This window comes from Watersipora subatra, chromosome 10, assembly GCF_963576615.1.
Source record: "Watersipora subatra chromosome 10, tzWatSuba1.1, whole genome shotgun sequence".
Lineage (NCBI taxonomy): Eukaryota > Metazoa > Bryozoa > Gymnolaemata > Cheilostomatida > Watersiporidae > Watersipora > Watersipora subatra.
In genome coordinates this window covers 30,705,282-30,726,268 of record NC_088717.1, presented here as the reverse complement: position 1 = coordinate 30,726,268, position 20,987 = coordinate 30,705,282, and the positions used below count along the sequence as shown (strand labels likewise).

General features: G+C 39.8%; 2 protein-coding genes across 2 annotated transcripts; both read left to right on the top strand.

Moving 5' to 3' along the window:
* Window positions 1-2,286: 2,286 nt before the first annotated feature.
* LOC137406961 (uncharacterized) lies at window positions 2,287-5,388 on the top strand. The gene is made up of 3 exons (XM_068093560.1): window positions 2,287-2,923; window positions 3,010-4,558; window positions 4,629-5,388. The coding sequence occupies exons 1-3, from the start codon at window positions 2,287-2,289 to the stop codon at window positions 5,386-5,388; spliced, it is 2,946 nt and encodes a 981-aa protein (XP_067949661.1).
* Window positions 5,389-11,559: 6,171 nt separating this feature from the next.
* Window positions 11,560-20,847, top strand: LOC137406960 (fibropellin-1-like). Its single transcript, XM_068093559.1, has 7 exons — window positions 11,560-11,694; window positions 13,771-13,935; window positions 14,247-14,362; window positions 15,109-15,292; window positions 17,991-18,073; window positions 18,168-18,307; window positions 20,834-20,847. Exons 1-7 carry the CDS (start codon window positions 11,560-11,562, stop codon window positions 20,845-20,847), a joined length of 837 nt encoding a protein of 278 aa, XP_067949660.1.
* The last annotated feature ends 140 nt before the right edge of the window (window positions 20,848-20,987 follow it).

Below are 20,987 nucleotides of genomic sequence, written 5' to 3'. Positions count from 1 at the left end.
GTTGTCCAAAGATTTCTCTATAAAATTTGCCTAAAATTTAATTTTAATATTTTGGTTGAGCACTTCCAACTTAAAAGCAAACAGTTTAATTACAGTTTAAAACAAATAATTACTTATGTTGATGTTATTATAGCCGATTCAGATTTTTGTGATTACGCAAAAATAGCAATTAGCAATAAAATAGCAATAGCAGCACTAACTCTGATTGATGGTGGTGAAAGTATTGGTTTTGTAAAAATAAGGAACATAGTAGGGGATCGCTTCGTAGCCTCACATCGCTTTATCAATGCACAGAGTATAGATACAATTAATTTTTTGAATAGCAGTGTTTTGTTAACATGTTGGCAAAGTCTATGATATTGTTATAGCTCCTTTTACTGCTTTTATAACTAAGGCAATGCTATAACAACACTATATCAAACCTAGCGTAGCTATCTCAATCAATCACATTACTGATAAATGCAATCAATGTAATTATTCAAAGTACCTTGAGTTCAAATTTCCTATAATTCAAATAGCGTTATTGAGTTGATCTCGATCCCAGTGCGTCCACCGCGTTGGAAGTCCGAACTCCAAAAGAATACCTTTTTGTCCTCCGAATCTCCCACCTCAGTTTAGTTAGAGACGCCCTGCCAGTGGTAACAATCTTATTGGATCTTTCCTTAAACCTGGAAGTTCTAGCCTGAGATGCAATAGTAGAAAATGTGAGTTAGTAGTCACGTGGTGCCCGCCGATAGCTCGGAAGGGTTCGTGGGCATGCGCCACCGGACGAGTAAAAAACGGCCATGTTGTCATTGGGAATCCAAGCTCCGTTCGCGTAGCTTGTGACTCTGTGCTGTCGTAGCGAGAAAGGATTGTTAAGAGTCTTTCTGAGTCTTGGTGACTCGTGAGTAACCCTACTGGTGTAGTCTGGCACTACGGTGTTTTCTGGTAAAACGTGCAGGTGGAGTAAGGGTGACATAAGGGGAGGTTTTGGAGTGTCACGGCTGGCAGTCTGGTATTGCGTTATTTTACTTAGTAACTTACAAGCTATTTCGGCCTATATATTTGTATTTACTTTGCCTTGTTGTTAGGTGGTGCCACTCAGCTGGGCTGAGGTGAGCACGAGCGGGCCATGAGCGCGCCCGGGAGCAGCCAAAAGGCTGAGCCATCTACTGATGGCGGAGGTGGTCAGCCACCCGAGGGCGCCGCGGGCGCTGTAACAGTGCCGCTGGTTTTAGATGCCGCTTTTTTAGCGAATCTGATGAACCAGGCACGAGGGCCTATTTTAGAAAGGCTGAGCCGGCAGATGCAGCCATTTGCCGGTGATGGTGCGGTTGAGGTAACCGCATGGCTCTCGCAGTACGAGCGACTGTGTGAGTTGGAGCACATTGCTCCGTGCACGCTGATTGCGTACATGCTCGATGGCACTGCTGCCAGAGTGCATGGACGCATGAGGGTGGGCAACGCATCCCAGTGGGATGTCGTGAAGGCAGTTTTGACTGCCGAGTACGCCATGCCTCGACAGGAGGCATGGCGTCGCTTTGTCAGCTGTCGACTCGAATCCGGGGAGACAGTTGACGTGTTCCTGGACCGCTTGGAGCGGCTCGGCGGTAGACTGGGGGTGACGCTGGAGGACCTGGTTTTTAGGACCAAGTTCTATGAAGGGCTGCCTGAGTCAGTCTACGAGTGGGCAGTTACGCACGATCAGGCGTATACTGCTGACTTTGGTTCAGTGCTGAACCGAGTGAGGGGAAAGTTGGTTTCCCGGAGAGCTGTTGAGGGTCGCCCCTCAACAATTAGCTCAGCGGCCAGTTCTGGTAACTGGCCGGTGACTGCTTCTGGCAAGCAGTTGGGGGCTGCTTCTAGCAAGCAGCCGAGAAGCAAAGACAGTTGCTTTCGATGTGGGGGTCCACACCGGGTGAAGGACTGCCCACGTATTAAGCGGCCTTCGTCTGGTACGGGGGCGAAAAAGACCTCTTCTGGCAAGAGGGTCGGGTGTTTCCGGTGCGGCAGCACGGAGCACTTTGTACGGGATTGTCCTGTACGGCCACCGCCTGGGGCGGCGGCAGGGCTCACGGAGGATGAGCCGGGTTTTCATCAGGAGGATGCAACTCGGGGCGCCGCATCCTCTCATATGGACACCGTGTAAGCCAGGCTTACGAGGGGTCCCATAACATCAGGGGGACCCGAGGTGGCGTTGGCGTGACAGGGGGAGGCTGGAGGTCACATGCAAGCAGTAAGAGTGTACTGCGGGACAGTCCTTGGCTGTCCGGGGCGACTGGCGAGCCTACGACGAGCAGTCGTATGCCGGTCGTTCAAGCAATTCTGAATGGTTGCGGTTTTCAGTGTCTGGTTGACACTGGAAGCGAGAGGACTCTGGTAAGTCCGCAGGTGTTGACAGGCTCAACCCAACTTAGGCCGAGCCACCCGCTGTTGACAGCGGATGGTAAGGCGTCTCATGTGAAGGGTCAGTGTCGGGTGGTCGTCGGTGTACAGGGACACTGTTTCGGCGTTACGGCACTCGTTATGGACAAGCTGTGCAATCTTGGAGTTGACTGCTTGCTGGGTGGCGACGTCATTGACCACATGGGAGGCGTCACTGTCCGTAGAGGAAGTGATGCGAAGTATTCGGTCAGGTGGGGGAAACCCTATCAGAATGGATGCTGTGGAGTACCTGCTCGGCAGGATACTGGGGCTGGCGGCGCATGCGGGGTGGCAGGGGTGGCACCGTTGTCGGGGTTGGGTGGTGATCTGGTGTCACTGCGAGTCGACGACCCCGATTTTGTTGTCACTTTTGCCCAAGGCCGATGGACCGTTAGCTGGCGGTGGTCCGGGGAATCTCCGAAAGGATTGCAGACCCGGGTCGCGGAGTACAAGTGTACTCGGGCACCTAACCTGCATGAGCGGTACTGTGCTGATATTGAGAGCTGGATCTCAAAAGGTTGGTTGAAAAGGTGGAGTCGGCCCATTGAGGGTATTATCCCCTTTTGGCTGTGTTCCAACCAACGAAGGACAAGGTGCGGCCAGTCATGGACTACCGTGAGCTGAACGCGTTTGTCGAGAGTCACACGGGAGGTGACGCGGTCGCTGTGTGCGGCGAGAAAATCCGAAAGTGGAGACAGTTGCGTGGCAGACTTGGGGTAGTTGACCTCAAGTCCGCGTACCTACAAATCCATGTTTCGGAGGACCTGTGGAAATACCAGGTCGTGAAGTATAAGGGGGTCCCTTATGCGCTGACACGTTTAGGCTTCGGGCTTTCGTGTGCGCCTAGGATCATGACCAAAATCCTAGGCAAGGTTCTTTCGCTCGACGAGCGGGTTCGACGAGGGACTGACCACTATATCGACGATATAGTGGTGCAGGAGTCTGTGCTTGGCGTGGAGGAGCTGAGGAAGCACCTTGCTAAGTATGGACTGGTGACGAAAGAGCCGGAGGGCCTTGATGGAGGTCGGTTGTTGGGCATTTCTCTGAAAGGAAATGCTCGTGGACATTTGCAGATGTCGAGGGGAACTGCACTCTCCGAAATTCATCTTGAGCCAGCTGGGCTGACTAAGAGAGAGCTTTTCTCGTTTTGTGGCCGACTTGTCGGTCATTACCCAGTGGCTGGGTGGTTGCGGCCCTATTGCAGCTTCTTGAAGCGGCTGGGATGCAACGGAGCCTGGGATGCCCCTGTTGAAAAAGAGGTCAGCTCGCTAGCTAGTGAGCTTTACACAAGGGTATGCCAGGAGGACCCTGTTAGGGGTCCGTGGCACGTAAGACCGGACGGTTTGGTCGTTGTGTGGACAGATGCTAGCTCTCTGGGCCTCGGTGTGGCAATCGAGGTTGATCGCAGCATTGTTGAGGATGCGTCGTGGCTGAGGAAGGAGTCAGACCATTCGCACATCAATGTTGCCGAATTGGAAGCTGTGGGACGAGGTGTTAACCTGGCTATTGCGTGGGTGTTCAAGACCTTCACCTTGGCGGTTGACTCTCTCACAGTTGTCAATTGGATGTCAAATACAATTGACGGGCGCAATCGTGTTCGCACGAAAGGTGCTGCAGAGATGCTGGTGAAGCGTCGGCTGGGGGTGATCCGTGATACGATCACCGAGTACGGCTTATCGGTCACTATGCGTCTTGTACCTACTGTGGAAAACAAGGCGGATAGGATGACGAGGGTGCCCAAGAAGTGGCTCGGGCATCGTGGGATGAGTGGAGGCGAGGCCGAGAGCATGGCTGCTGCCATCTTCACCGGCGAGACCCTCGGGGATGCTGTGTGGGCGGCTCATTTGCCTCACCATCTGGGTGTCGAGAGAACACTGTACCTTGCTCAGCAAGTACGCAGTGACTTGACACAGGAGCAGGTCAAACGCGAGCTGGCTGGCTGTGAGGCCTGTCAGCGCATTGACCCGGCTCCGAGAGGTGAGAACCTCGTGGAAACAGGCAGCTTGGCTGTCGAGGGGAACTGGTGCCGGGTGGCCATAGACGTGACTCACTATGGCGGCCAGGTGTTCCTGTCCATGGTTGATTGCGGGCCGTCACGTTTCGCTATCTGGCGCCGCTTGCCAAGTGAGACGGCAGCGCACATCGTGGCTCAGTTACGCACGATCGTAATTGAGCGAGGGCCGTGTGACGAATTGTTAATGGACAATTCCATGGCGTTTTAGGTCAGCAACTGTTGCACAGTTCGTTGACGAGTGGGGGATTTCTCTGAGACGTCGTGCCGCTTACGCCCCGAGTGGCAACGAAATCGTTGAGAGGAATCACCGGACAATCAAGCGGATTGCCGAGAGGGGAAGAATTAGCCCCGAGGAGGCGACGTTCTGGTATAATGTCACGCCTCGCAAGGGTACAGATGGGGGTTCGGTACCCTCGAATAATCTGTATCGATACTCATGGCGAGTGCCTTTTGACGTGAATCTACGCGGGTTAGATGAGGTCAGTCAAGGCAAGTTTGCTGTCGGCGATGAGGTGTGGGTGAAACCCTCGACTCCGTCGTGCACTAGGCAGTGGGCACCGGGAGTGATTACCGGAGTCGTTTCAAAGCACAACGTGTGCATGGATGGCATGCCGAGGCATGTGAGGGATGTCCGCAAACGGCGGTTTGGCACTGACCGTAGTAGGGAAAACGGCATCCGTGAACTGGTCGAAGACGGCCGGCCTAATCTAGATAGATTACGCGGTTCTGCTGCTCCCCCACCGCCTCAGCTGCATCCCTGTGAGGTGGCTGAGGTCTCGGAGGGGGATGTGGAGGACGGTCCTCAGACTGCCGAGGATGAAGTTCAAAACATGGATGGGCAGCCTCAGACTGCTGGGGTTCCGTCCAGGGATTTAGATCCTGATGAACCTGAGCTTCAACCGTTTATGCTCAGGCGGTCGCAGCGAGAGCGACGGCGTCCCCAGTATTTGGATGACTATGAGGGATAGCTGGTAGCTTCTTAAAAGCTGGGGGAAATGTGAGTTAGTAGTCACGTGGTGCCCGCCGATAGCTCGGAAGGGTTCGTGGGCATGCGCCACCGGACGAGTAAAAAACGGCCATGTTGTCATTGGGAATCCAAGCTCCGTTCGCGTAGCTTGTGACTCTGTGCTGTCGTAGAGAGAAAGGATTGTTAAGAATCTTTCTGAGTCTTGGTGACTCGTGAGTAACCCTACTGGTGTAGTCTGGCACTACGGTGTTTTCTGGTAAAACGTGCAGGTGGAGTAAGGGTGACATAAGGGGAGGTTTTGGAGTGTCACGGCTGGCAGTCTGGTACTGCGTTATTTTACTTAGTAACTTACAGAAAAGATGTTGAATTAGACTGACAATGTCGTTTGGTAGAATATCAAGATTCTAGACTACCTCCGCTTTCTAAATATAGCTTAGTTCATGTTGACGTGGTTGCAGCCCATAAATCAATGTTATTGACGGTTCCTCTTCCTATGAATGTTGTGAGTCAACCTCCGCAACATTCTATTGTTCAGAATATATAGACTCCGTCTTATGTTCAATTTCAACTATCTACTATATAGAGAACAGCGTTTTTCTAGTGGTTGCAAGAAACAACCTTCACATGACTTTCCCGATACACGTTGGCAGTAAATATTAATTAGATGTAATTTACTACTCATTAATTTATTTCAAGAGTAGTAAATTTTATTTAATTCACTACTAATATTTACTACTAATTTAATTTTACTACTTACACATATTAATTAAGTTTGCTTCGTACGATCGAATCGAAGAAAAGACCGCCATATAATTTATTTATACTGCTCATATTTGGGAGTTATCGGTGACTCAATATATCGAGAAGACAACTCGTACTATTAGCATATCAGTATTTATCATCCATCCCTACGATGAATAGCGGGTTACGTATTATAATAGAGGTGTGTACTAACCGGAGATTCTCGTTAATGCGCCCTAGCAGTGAAAAGAACCACAGAATAGACACGCCCTTATATAAAAGTAGCGGCTAATAGTCGGAAAAGTACGGTACTCTATAAAGCGGACAGACAGATACACAGATAGACAACGATTGCCGTTTATATAGTAGATGACATGTATATGTCCCATTGTTAAAGTAAAAAACGACGATTAGTGACAGTTGTTGCTTGATGCAATATTAATGCCAACGCTCGCATCAGAGTCGAGCATTGATAGTTTTTCTAGAAATTCTTTCTTGGAGATCATGAGTCTCTTTAAAAAGACATTCATTTTTTATCAATTTTGTCAATATTAATGCTTAATGCACCTGGCAAAGGCTATTGTGATTGTCTGTCTATTTGCTTCGCTCTTTTGATGAGAGGTAGAAGACATTCAAATTGGTTGCTTCCACATGTGAGATTCGTCAAACCTACCAGGTGATTCTACCTGTATAATTGTTTTAATTGTATTTATAATTTCATACTGTACACCTCTGATTTTGACATGCATTTCAAATTGTTAAACTAGTTTAGAGTTTGTTCATTTGCACTCAAAATGAATTTATTTGTTCTTAAATCTGATGGTTTTTGTAGGTACACCAATTTTTACATCTTACAATTAAGCCTTTACTGCATTAATTGAAAAAGTAAAGTTTAAGTATTAATCAGTCAGAATTTAGTTTGGTGACATCAATAATGTTCAGCTGTTCAGATTTTTACAAGAATAAAACTCATTTTTTACAGAAAAATACAAAAGTAATCCAAAAGTGGCATCTGTCATAGATGAGAACAGTATCATATTAGAGAAAGTGTATCTAATAAGATATCTTACTGAAACAACTTGAAATACCCGACAAAGAGTCTGAATAAACTTCCTAGAATGTTGGCACTAGCCACACTCAAAGGCGGGGATGAGTGAACTTATCTTCTAGTTATAGCTGTTGCAGCAGACCAAAGATGCCAGCATGTGTGAACTCCTTTTTACCCGCTGGATTACATCTCTGTACTGCCTAGAGAAGGATTCCATTAATGCAAAAGCTAGTGTTCTTTGATAAATTTTGCGTGCAGTTTTATTGAAACGGCACAAATCAATAATAATACCGTCTCTAACGTCGCACGGATTGAAAAGGTTCGCAATTGAGAGCTCACACTCTGGCTCCCAATGAAAAGTCAGCTAGAAAGCAACCAGAAGTATGAAAAGCCCATTTTAAAAGATGCAGAATAAAATGTTAAGGATACTTCATGTTAGAGATTGCTCAAATCGACCAAAAATGACAGATGCACCATTGGCAAAAAATACCAGGTTGATATAATAGCATCTGTGGGACCCGTCTAAGCGCTTTCAGGGAGTTTGGTGGACAGTGGCTACACATTCTACTGGAGTGGCAGAGAAGAACCATGCGCAAAGAGAGGCAGAAGTTAGCTTTGATATTGTTAAAAGGATGGACCAGACCCAATCGCAGGGAGCGAAAGGATGATGCTCTGTGCCCGCCACTAAAAAGAAATGCGTACTTGTCTATCATAAGCGTCCATACTCCCACTAAAACAAATTCTAATGAAACCAAAAACTTTTACTATCAGTTCAGATGCATGATGGAAAACATCCCTGTCGCAAATGAACTACTCTTTGCAGGTGACCTTAATGCAAGAGTTGGATGTGATCTCCTGAGTTGACAAAGAGCTATCGGATGTCAAGGTCTAAGAAAATGCAATTCTAATAGTGAACTTCTACTTCTTTTCTGCTCAGATCATGATCTCACCATCACCAACATCATCTTCGAACATAGGATCAACATACACAGACATGGCTGCATCCAAAGTTCAAGCATTGACGCATACTGGTCTATGTAATTACAAAGCAAGTGAACTGGTGAAATTTTTTGGACAACTGTGTTCACAAGGGTGCATGCTGCTGTGCAGACCACAACATGGTCTGTTCTATGACCACAGGGAAAATTTAAAGGAAATGTGGGAAGACAACTAATAGACAAAATTCAAGAAGGCCTAGGAGAAAACATAAACGAAAAGTTGGATGGGCACAAGGTAATAGGGGATATAACTGGTTAATGGGAGACTTTAAAGATGTGATTGCACCATTTAGGTCATTTCAATGAAACTAAAATCAGTATAAGGCTAAAACAACAGCTACAGTTTGAAGTCATTTTTGTTTTTGTAGACTAGCCATGTTCAGAAAGATAAGCGTTTGAATGAGATAATTTTATGATGGGATCAGATTCAAACGGGTGCTTTATTCATGACGTGTGTAGTCAGTCAGCGTATGTGAAAGTGTTCATGAGCAATAAATATACTATTTCTCCTTTAGCCAATCATAAGCACGAAATTTTTATATAGGTCATAATAAATATTATTGCCAAAAGAACGCTTTGTCCGTAATCTCGAAGATTCTCGTCATTGAATATTTTACTAAATTACGAGATCGGGCATCGACGTCGTTATTTGATTTACGGAATTAATTGACATTGATTTACTGAATTAACAAACAACAGAATTTTAACATTGCTTCCCGTTCCAGCGAAGGTGACTCAGAGTTTTTTTTAGCATCAGGTGGTTAAATATTGGGGCTGACAGCTTATTGTCAGAGCTGACAGGCATCAGCAGCGTTATGCTGCAGAGGAAGATAGGGAAATGGAGGTAAATTCATTTTTAGCTTTGAGTTTCCTATATATATACTAAACTAAAAATAATAATTTCACTAATCATGAGTATCAATTAATAAAATTAAAATTTTCTGCTATCACCAATCATCGTTTTATATATTTTTTATCATTTCACTTATAATATTCACTTCAAATTTTCTTTTGCAGTTTTAGCTAATAAATTTGATTTATGATTAGAATTTATGTTCACTTTTCACTTGTAAAAAGTGAGAAAAATGGGTTGATCAATGCTCATCTTTGACTCCCAGAAAAAAGTTTCAAGTGGTTGACTTGGCGTACTAATGCTTCTTTAAACAATTGTTTTTTTTTTGTAATTTTACACTCTCAATCTATCTAACTAAGCATACAGTAGAATAGAACACGATAGAATGACATCTCTGTGAATGACAGATATTTGTTACATTCGTTTCATCGATTACAGGATGTTTTTGTGGTGTCACCAGTGGGACAGTTGTGTTAGTTCAAAAACTGCTTTACACGGAAAGGAGAGATGTGAATGTGTGCTGCACAAACTACATGTATAATATGTGGCATTTTTTTTTCTGGCTGTTCTAAAGTGTGTTGCAGACGTGCAGGAGATTACAGACCTTATAAAGTAAGTTTTGTGGCTAATTGTATTTTTATTGCTGATAACTTTACTAGATGTCATATCGCTTCCAAGCGGCATTCAATAAATTATCTGAAGATAATAAAAGTTTAATAATATTTGTTAGTACCCAAGTATCCAGATGTGGAGTGTGTGAAACCATCTGAAAAGCTGCAGGTTTATGTGATATACAACATGGTATGAAAAAACAGAGGAACTAATGCCCCTACAAATCATTGGTATTCTGGACATACTCCGAAGGCTTTGCAAGAGCAGAGTGGAGATCACTACCAACCTGCATACACAACATAGTGAGAGTTGTTGTTTTAGGACCAAAATTGAAGAGGAATATCCAGATACGAGACGTAAAAAGTTTGAGTTTTACTGCAGTAAAGTAATCTGTCCTATCATATGTGCTGAAACTAAGGGAGTGGCCACGACTTGAATGGATGTTTTTAATGAAAATGTTTTGCTGAGATGAAAGTTTTTGGCTGGTTATAATTATATAATAAAATAATAATGCTGAAGATAATGCAAAACATGATTTGCAGAACATATTGAATACATCATAAGCCTGTTGCCACCTGTTCCAAAATCTTTTCTGATAGATAGGTTTATGAAGTGTAATCAGAGCTGTATTGACGGGTAATTTTTCATAGCTTGACCCCATTCCAATGGACCAAATATTAAGAGCTACTCAAAAAAATTCTGCTTCAGACTACCAATTGAATACGAGTGAGTCCACGTCGCAAAATGTCAACCAGGTGCAAGAATGGCTTTATTAACCCTTTGTCAGAATAGGTGCGTTAATTTATTTCAAACATATTGACATTGTTTTGCGTTAGCTATTTTGGTCAACTCAAAAAACCATTTGTTATGTACTCATATCAATTAATCAAATGTGACCTTTTTTTCTACAAATTGATACTAATAATGACTAGCTAACATTGACTATGAATGACTTTTCTAGGGATGCGGTTGGTTTCGCCATATATTCAAACATGTTTTTTCAAAGATGCGGCCTGCTTATTTTATTTTGTAATTAGCTTCTGACATGGGTAGCAACTGAAAACTTGGCTGATACAAAAGCGGCAATAAAATAATTTAACTCGACCTAATTACCGTAGACTGGCAGAACCGTAGTCAGTACTCAGATGTTTACACAGCATATAGAGGAAACTGGTATGACAAATGTGTAATGACTCTTAAGGCATTTGAGATATTGGTAATAATGTATCTGTAGCTAGATTTAAAAATTTATTGTAGCAATCTTGAAAAAATACAGAATAAAATATATGCCAAAAAAGTTGTGTAGGACTCGACTTTTATCGCAATAGCCAATGTGAATACGAGAGATAGAGACAGGCTGTCTCATTATATACATCATTTTAGACAAGTCTGGGCACATCTTTTTTGGAACATTTTTACTGCGATCAATTCTTGGTGATTTTATTCTTCAAATATTTTGACAGTGAGATTGACTGAAACAACAAACAACGTTTCGAATGATAGAAAAACATCGATACTTTATTAAAATCAACTAAGATTTGGCACAATCACATCTTCAAAGACTTTCAATGCAGCATGTGAGGTTTTTGGCAGACCATCCAGGAGACACCAATATAGGTTCAGAAAATTGTTTGCACCAGAGCAAACAAGGGAAAACTTTCAACAGCAAGGAACAAGCTCCAGCAATGTACCAGAAACCTGAAGTTACATTGATAGGAAGAAAACACAAGAAATGTACAATTTGCTGCTGATCGCAATATTATGAAGGAATTCTACCATGATCTCAGCGAGGTATATGACCCACAGACGGTTACAACAGTCTAGCTAAAAACATTTGATAGAGACCCAGTTATACAGGATAAGAATCGGATTTGGAGCGCTTTATCGAGCATTGTAACCAGCTAACAAGATTTCTCAGGGATGACAGAACAGTGTCCTTTAGATCCCCTCATGCACAGACCTATCATGAACTGTCTGAATGACACGGAATTTATTGTTGTTGTTACTATAATAAAAGAAAGCAGCGCACCTGGGCAATGTGGAATCCCAGCCAAGGTAGGGAAATATGGTGGTCAGGGCTGCACAAGACACTAATCAAACCTAATTAAAAATATATGGGAGAAGAAGGAACTGTCACATAACTGGAAAAGAGAGGGAGGGAGAGAGAGAGATCGGAAAGAGAGAGTGAAGAAGAGCGAAAGAGACATTAAATAGTTTTCAAATGAATATGAGTAAAGTAAAAATTGAGGTATTTCAAAACACCAGAAATTAAAGTTATAATATCCACATGTCGGTAAGTTTGTTTTGTCAATATCATTCACACTCTAACTCAACGATGCTGGCAAAAACATCACATGAATCATTCAATGCTTCCTTGACGACATGAATAACACTGGCTTATCTGGCAAACCAGTATCATTGAGCAGAGCCACGGTATTATTTTTGTACATACAGCAACTACAAAGACTAGGTTCTTCTTCAGGGTAAACATAATCAAATACATCAACATGGTTAGATTTTTAGTGTATTGGTCCAAGAAATCGAAAATACCACATAACTGCAAACTTAATCCAGGATACAGTTTTTTGAAAATCAGAAATAATTTCAAGGTAGTTGACACTCAACTTAATTGAGTATGAGAGAAAAACAGATAGACTTTGGCAATTATGTCTCTTTGTTGAAAAGGTAAGCCAAAAAGCACATCTCTACCAGGTGCTTTTAACTTCAAAGATATGAGAAAGTTGAAGAAATTTTCTTTATACTTTGGTTAATCCATGTCATTTTGGGTGTTATCTCTATATAATGAATTCTAATTATAGAGTTAATAGTTTCTTCCCGGCATTGTATTGTCTCTCTAAAATATATTTTTACAGATACTGCATGATAGAATTGCTTACTGATCTACAATAGCTAGTCTCTTTCCTACTTTTTCCTCTTTACTATTTTAGTCAAATTAAATAGTATTCTAATATCACTCACTTATTGAAACTAACTACTGGTTGATAATCTGTAAAAAATAAACAGCAGCTTACAATAATTAGTTCATGCATTTTCATCAATTCCAGAAAGATGGTCTTTGAAAGTAAACATTTTGCAAAATTTAAAAAATTAAATTCAAAAAGTTGGGCAAGGATAATAAATAAAAGCTAATCAGCCTTTAAGTCGTCAAACTCAACAGTTTTTGATCCTTCATATACAGATTATTTCATCTTTTAAAAAATTCAATCATTTATATTTTTGATTTGGTAGTTGAAGGCACTAGCTGAATATTTATATAAAGCTTCTCTAAGCGTATCATAGATAGCTCGGATTTTGATGCTTTGAATGGATGCCGAGTTTTTTCTACTCTGAATCATAGAAATGGTAAATTCCAAAAGGATTCGACGCCATATTGTTTCGCTCAACTTGTGCGAAGGAATTTGCTGTGAGACCGCTATTTGAGGTCACAGAAAAACTCACTGCGGATAGATTCAAATTGATAATAAATATCAAACTAAATGCTCCTGTGGAGGTAAAGAACTTCAGTGCATTCCATCACACTTCCATGCCGATATATACTAACTACTATTGCCAACAATAAGTTACTCAAATTAAAATGATGAGATAGTTATATGTACATATTTATTTATTTTATTACATTATTCATTAAATAACTGAATACAGATTTCCACTGCACTGTTTCCCACCTCTTTTTAGACTCACCTCTACTTGAACAAAAGGTTTTTACTAAAAGCGATGGTCATTCATGTGATCTTTGAAGTAATAATTGTATAGCAAATAGTAAATTATGTTGCTGTTTTGAAATAGAGAGGGATATTAATATCGTTAATAATAAAGAAAATTTGGATCAGGTATCCTAGTTGAGTTAGTGCAACAAACATATGAAGTGTGAGTGAAAAAGCTACTGGGGCCTGAAAGCGAGTCCACTTTAACCTGTTCTGTTTGAGGAGTACATTGCTAGCTTTGGGAAAGCTTTGCTAGCTTTACGACAAGCTTTGCAATCATTATTGCTGGATAAAAAAAGGCCTGAGCAGAACTTTATTCAAGTATTCAAACCATTCAAGTAGATTCCTTGGTGCAAAAACATGAATATCGCTGCTGGTGCTGCAGCACTTTCCTGTTTGTCGATAGGGTGGTTACCACTGTGAATGTGAAGCCGGATGGACAATGGCTGGCTGTAAAAAACACATATGTGACTCTAAGCCGTGCAAAAATGGGGGTACCTGTCATATCGCAATGGATGTTGGATATCTATGCACATGCCCTCCAGGTTTCTACAATATTCTTACTCTTGTGGTTATAATTAATGTTACCAAATTAGCAAATTTTTTAGGCTTTATATGTATTTGAGCTATATCTTACTCTCCCATCTATTTGCCATCAATTTTCAATCCTTGTTGCTTTTTCTGTGTAGTCTGTTGGATGATATCCTTATTTCAATTATATTTTGTTTAAGAACTGATCGGATGCTGCATAACGTTGAAAAGAGCTTTTCAGAATTTGTGCTTTTAATCTTGATTTTTTCACACAACGATAAACCCCAGGTTTTTTGAGCAAGACCTTTCATGAGGCTGTCAGTCCATCTTTTTCATCATTTTACGACACAGGATATAGAGGACCAGCCTGTCAGGAAACATATAGTCTTTGCGAAAGAAGGCCTTGTTCAGCTCATGGAATATGTCATGACATTGATGAGGCTCCATACTGGGACTGCCAGTGTGAGGTTAGTCTATTTATAGAGAAGCATATGAAAATAATTTAAACTAAAAGCAAATACAGTTTTATAAATTTAATATATTTATTGTACCTTTGGTTTTGAAAAATTTATAGCTGTACTAGGTGAACGTCGGGTGTTGCTCGGGTACTTAAAGTCTTTGCACAAAACGTTGATTTTTATTTAACATATAACAACAGGTACCATTCTAACTTTCCAACCTCATGCCATGAGAAAAGTGTTTAGTGCAGTTTGAACAAATTGAGAGAAAAAATAAAACAACTGCATAGGTTTTCAAACTTTGTCCAACAACTCTAACTTTCAAACTTAATATCAAGAAGAAACTGTTTTGTTCAGGTCAAATAAATTAAGAAACAAATTAAAACAAATATAAAAGTGTTTAAATATAAATGTGAAATAATTAGCAAGAAATTGCTAAATTAAGTCTTTTGCTACGATTACAATAAAAGCTGATTTAGTAATGATACAATTAATACTATTGTTTTACTATTGTTGTGCTTGGCAGCAGCAGCTTCACAAGATGACTACATGCCCATATATTATGCAAATGTATAATACATAATTACCTACCAAGTTCGTTGCATTATATTACAAGAAAAATAAACATTTACTTTCGTGGAAGCATAATTTAGTTTGAAGAGTCATTCGCATTAGATTTCTCTCTTTTCACAAAAAACATTGTGGTTTGTCATTGATCAGCCTTTTCTTGATATGTTGAAATTACATTATGCAAGTTTGTTATTGTTTTGTAAACTTGTTAATGCATGTGCATATCTGTATTTTCAGGTCGGTTTTGATGGTGTTATATGTGACCATGACATCGATGAGTGCTTTTCCACTCCTTGTGAGAATGCTGGTACTTGCATCAACGAAGTGGGTCTCTTCATCTGTGTTTGCCATAATGGTTTCATTGGGAAGGTGAGGATACTTAGGTAGTCTTTCTTTGAGAAGGTGAGGGTACTTAGGTAGTCTTTATTTGAATAAAGTAGTCTTTATTGTAATGTTTTGTTTTTGAGTTGTTTTTATCATTTATTTCAACCTTGAGCTTACTATTTATTTTTTGATCACATATTTACCATGAACATTGTAAAAGGATATCATTAAGCATACTTTTTAGAGCCCTGTTATTTCAACATCTTTTGATTCATTAGTTATTTTTCTAAGCTAATACTTGAGCAACTGAACTATTAAACTGAACTATGAATTGGTACTTTTAGTTGACTGTGTGTTTTGGTACTTTTAGCTGACTGTGTGTTTTGGTACTTTTAGTTGACGTTCTATTTTGGTACTTTTAGTTGACTGTGTATTTTGGTACTTTTAGTTGACTGTGTATTTTGGTACTTTCGGTTGACTGTGTATTTTGGTACTTTTAGTTGACTGTGTATTTTGGTACTTTTAGTTGACTGTGTATTTTGGTACTTTCGGTTGACTGTGTATTTTGGTACTTTTAGTTGACTGTGTATTTTGGTACTTTTAGTTGACTGTGTATTTTAGTACTTTTAGTTGACTGTGTATTTTGGTACTTTTAGTTGACTGTGTATTTTGGTACTATTAGTTGACTGTCTCTTTTGTCCGTTTCCTTAAGCACATTTAAGCACAAGAGCAAAGTATTCCTAATCAGCATTTATCTGGCGCTGCGCTATTGCTGTCACATATAGACCTGAAAAAGTGAAGAATATCAATTACATATAAAATTACAAAGAATATCCGAGCTCTGGAGAGATAAACATTTAATACACATATAATTAAATACAATATGTAGTAAAGGAAGATACTGCTGGGCCCTTGGAGTGTCTTTCTCATTAGTATTAGCTATTGGTTGGTTGTGTGAGGCTTACGCATGCATATAGTATGTTTTTTCTATTCATTGAATAATATTTATGTTATTGTGCACTTTACAGTCGTAAGAGAAGTTTCAGCCCTCACTTCCTTCAGTTATTTCTAAAAGCTGTGAATAAACCTTTTCTGTTATTCATTTCATCAGCTTGGCTGCGCAACTGCTAGATTAGTTTTAGATTCACAAAGATTCACACAAATATCATTGCATTGTTAACATCCACAGCTGGTTTGTACCCAACATGGTCCAGCATCACCACACATAGCTTTTGAAATCTCCGGGGCTAACAGGTGAAAGAAAGTGGATTGTATATATATATATATATATATATATTTGAAAAATTATTGCGAAAAAAGTAAACTTTTAGTATTTGCGTTACAAATTTGTTTCGTGCGAAGCACTCCTCAGACGCAATTGTACTAAAATGAAAAGCTTTACCGAATGTGCCAAAATATCAGAAATGGGCTCGTATATATATATATATATATATATATATATATATATATATATATATATATATATATATATATATATATACATATATACATATATATATACATATATACATATATATATATATGTATATATATATATATATATATATATATATATATATATATGCTCCCTTACTTCGGTTTGGTTGAGCACTCTGTGAGAGGTGCGGCACTATTAGCCTTTGTGCAAAGCTCATCACTTTTGTGATTTGAGCACTCTGGTGCCAGCACATTGACTTTCTTAAAGTCTGCGAGGCAACTTAGTTGTTTTGTGGCAGGAAGTCAACTCTCATTGGTAATGGGATTTGTGTCCCTTGCCTAAGCTCTGAGCTGCACTGATGAGGCTTCAATAGCCGAAACAGTACTGTCTGTAGCATGAGTATATATATATATATATATATATATATATATATATATATATATATATATATATATACAATCCACTTTGTAGAATACGGATTGTATATTCTACATTCTTGTGAAATTCCACAAGAATGTAGAATGTGTTTTATATATATATATCGGACATCTTTGTCTGGTACTTTGTCTGACCAAACGGAAAAGAATGTAGAATGTGTTTTATATATATATATATATATATATATAAAACACATTCTACATTCTTTTCCGTTTGGTCAGACAAAGTACCAGACAAAGATGTCCGATATCTCATTTTTCTCCAGTATCGAAAGGCACCAGTATCGTCGTATTCAAAGTTTTGATGGATAGCTTCTGCTGAATCAGTAACCTTTTTATACACACACACTTCTATGCACGAATTGTTATTATTACTTTGACATATTCAGGATTTTTATTTTGCTTTTTATTCAGATTGTAATAATTGTATCATTACCAAATATAATATATAATTTTATGGTAATTGTAACAAAACAGACTTAATTTAGCTATTACTTGCTAAGTATTTCACATTTACATTTAAACACTTTTATAGTTGTTTTATTTTGTATCCTAGTTTATTTGACCGGCACAAAACATTTTCCTTATAATACGAAGTTTGAAAGTTACAGTTGTTAGACAAAGTTTGAAAATTTTTACAGTTTTATTTTTCTCTTAATTTTTTTAAATTGCACAAAACACTTTTATCATGAGAATGGTAACTGTTGCTATATGATAAATAAAAATAAATTTTCTGTACAAAGACTAATTACCTGGGCAACACCGGTATTTACCTAGTATATATTACATGTATATTACATATAAACACACACGCGCTTGTTTTAAATTTCAATATAAATAATATAAATAATGCTGTATTTATTTGCAGAAATGTGAAGTTGATATTGATGAATGTGAAAGTCACCCTTGCCAGAATGGTGCTGTATGTGAAGACTTGTCTGGAGGATACAGGTGAGCAGGTTGCTCCTGATTATTCATCATCTTTCAAATATCAACTTTTTCTGACAAGTATAATAGCTATATACATGTACCTTCTGATTGGTAGCTGCATCTGTGATTATGGTTATTCCGGAGAACTGTGTGAAGTTGACATTGATGACTGCGCCAGTAGTCCTTGTTTGAACGGGGGTGTGTGCATTGATGGAGTCGACTTTTTTTCCTGCCAATGTCTTTCCTCCAAAACAGGTAAGTGATTTTCTACCATTGGTAATTTAGAGCGAGAAAGTACTATTCTGTATTTTTTTAGTCCTAATTCTTATTCACTCTGTCTGTTAGAGTTGTGTTCACTGCATGTATGTTAGAGTTGTGTTCACTGCATGTATGTTAGGGTTGTGTTCACCGTGTGTCTGTTAGGGTTGTGTTCACTGCATGTATGTTAGGGTTGTGTTCACTGCATGTATGTTAGGGTTGTGTTCACTGTGTGTCTGTTAGGGTTGTGTTCACTGCATGTATGTTAGGGTTGTGTTCACTGCATGTATGTTAGGGTTGTGTTCACTGTGTGTCTGTTAGGGTTGTGTTCACTGTGTGTATGTTAGAGTTGTGTTCACTGCATGTATGTTAGGGTTGTGTTCACTGTGTGTCTGTTAGGGTTGTGTTCACCGTGTGTCTGTTTGGGTTGTGTTCACTGTGTGTCTGTTAGGGTTGTGTTCACTGTGTGTCTGTTAGGGTTGTGTTCACTGCATGTATGTTAGGGTTGTGTTCACTGTGTGTCTGTTAGGGTTGTGTTCACTGCATGTATGTTAGGGTTGTGTTCACTGTGTGTCTGTTAGGGTTGTGTTCACTGCATGTATGTTAGGGTTGTGTTCACTGCATGTATGTTAGGGTTGTGTTCACTGTGTGTCTGTTAGGGTTGTGTTCACTGCATGTATGTTAGGGTTGTGTTCACTGCATGTATGTTAGGGTTGTGTTCACTGTGTGTCTGTTAGGGTTGTGTTCACTGTGTGTCTGTTAGGGTTGTGTTCACCGTGTGTCTGTTACGGTTGTGTTCACTGCATGTATGTTAGGGTTGTGTTCACTGTGTGTCTGTTAGGGTTGTGTTCACTGCATGTATGTTAGGGTTGTGTTCACTGTGTGTCTGTTAGGGTTGTGTTCACTGCATGTATGTTAGGGTTGTGTTCACTGCATGTATGTTAGGGTTGTGTTCACTGTGTGTCTGTTAGGGTTGTGTTCACCGTGTGTCTGCTAGGGTTGTGTTCACTGTGTGCCTGTTTGAATTGTTGCATGTTAGAACTGTGACGTGCCATTGCAGTGCAGTATGCAGTATTTTAGCAGTGCATTTGAATTTTTGCACAGTAGGCAGTTACTGTTACTGCAACTGTGCATCTACTGCGAATTGCCCATGATGCACATTACCTGAAACTCAACACTTCATGCATACTGTGAATGGAGATTCTTCAAAACTTCAAACCGCATGTGTACTGCAACTGCAAATTAGTACAAACCTGATACTGTGCATTAACTGACTCTGCTGGCTTTCCAAGTGTCTGTACTGCACATTGTCCAAAAATCTCACTGCATTTGGTGTTAGAAATTTGAAAACATAACTGGATTACATTGAGAGCTTCAGCATTGATTCAGCATTTCAGCTCCATTAATTATCATCAATTAATCAAACTCGTGCTCTAACTCTCTTCGCGGGAGTCAGACATTATTACCATCTCTATGAAATTATGCTTTTTTTATTGTGTTCTCATTAAAGGTTGACTTGCAACAAAATTCACATTACAGTTATTTGATATTAAAAGATTCACCATGTCTTACTCTGTTGTGTTGTAGGCGCAAAATATGTGGAAATGTGATTAAAAGTTCTTAAAAGCTAAAAAACGAACAGTTAATCGCAGCCACACGAGACCGCCATAGTTTTGATTCTTTTTCCAAAACGGCTCAGATGTGATGTAGTTGTGGTAGATGGTTTCTGTTTACACTTTCATGCAACCTTATTCGTCGAAATATTTTCACAAATATACTTAATGCATTCAATAAAACCATGTCTATTGTTCTTATGTGTCTGTTTTATCGTCATTGTAATGCTGTCACTTTTAGCAGTGATATCTTATAATTTACCGTAAAAATTCATTTAATTGTTTAACCTTACCTCGAAGGAGTATATATCATTGTCTGATAATCATGACCAGCCTGTTGGTCACCTGTGATAATCGTAAAGTGCTGCAAAAATTATTTGCAAAGTATTTGGTCACCTGATCAGATTACGATTTGACGATTTGATCAAGCCGAAACAAAACTGTAAAGTAGCAAGCATCTATATTTGATACGAAGTCTTCGGTAAAACCCGAAGTGTTTGTCATAAACTAGTGCTACGATAAGTTTTATATCGAGCTTTTTATTGGCCTTTCAATTCATGTGAGAGCATCACGTGACAAGACAATAACCAAACTGTAATGACTACGTCAGATAAATAAACAGATTCCAATCTGCGGCGGCTTTTCGTTTTTGAGCCTTTAAATTTTTTTGCAAGTCGACCTTTAAAGTTGTATCGTAAAACCGCAATATATTCTCAAGAGTTCCTACCGCAGCTATCACTGCAAAATTTGCACTAGCGATACTACCACTGCATCCAGCACTGCATAACAAGCAGCATCCAGCACTGCATAACAAGCAGCATCTAACTGACAGAGTATTTTTAGCATCATTCACCTCTTACAATACACTCATAAGCAATTCCTTTTGCAAGACTGCAATGCTGTTTTTTAGAGTGCTATCATTGACTCCCTTTAATTAGATATGGTATTTTTATTAGCTTGGTCTATCAACAAATTTTGCTAGCAAGTTTACATTGCTCATTAATTTGGAACAGTTAAATGAATAGTAATCCAGATTATTTATTAAATTCTGTGGAATACAAAAA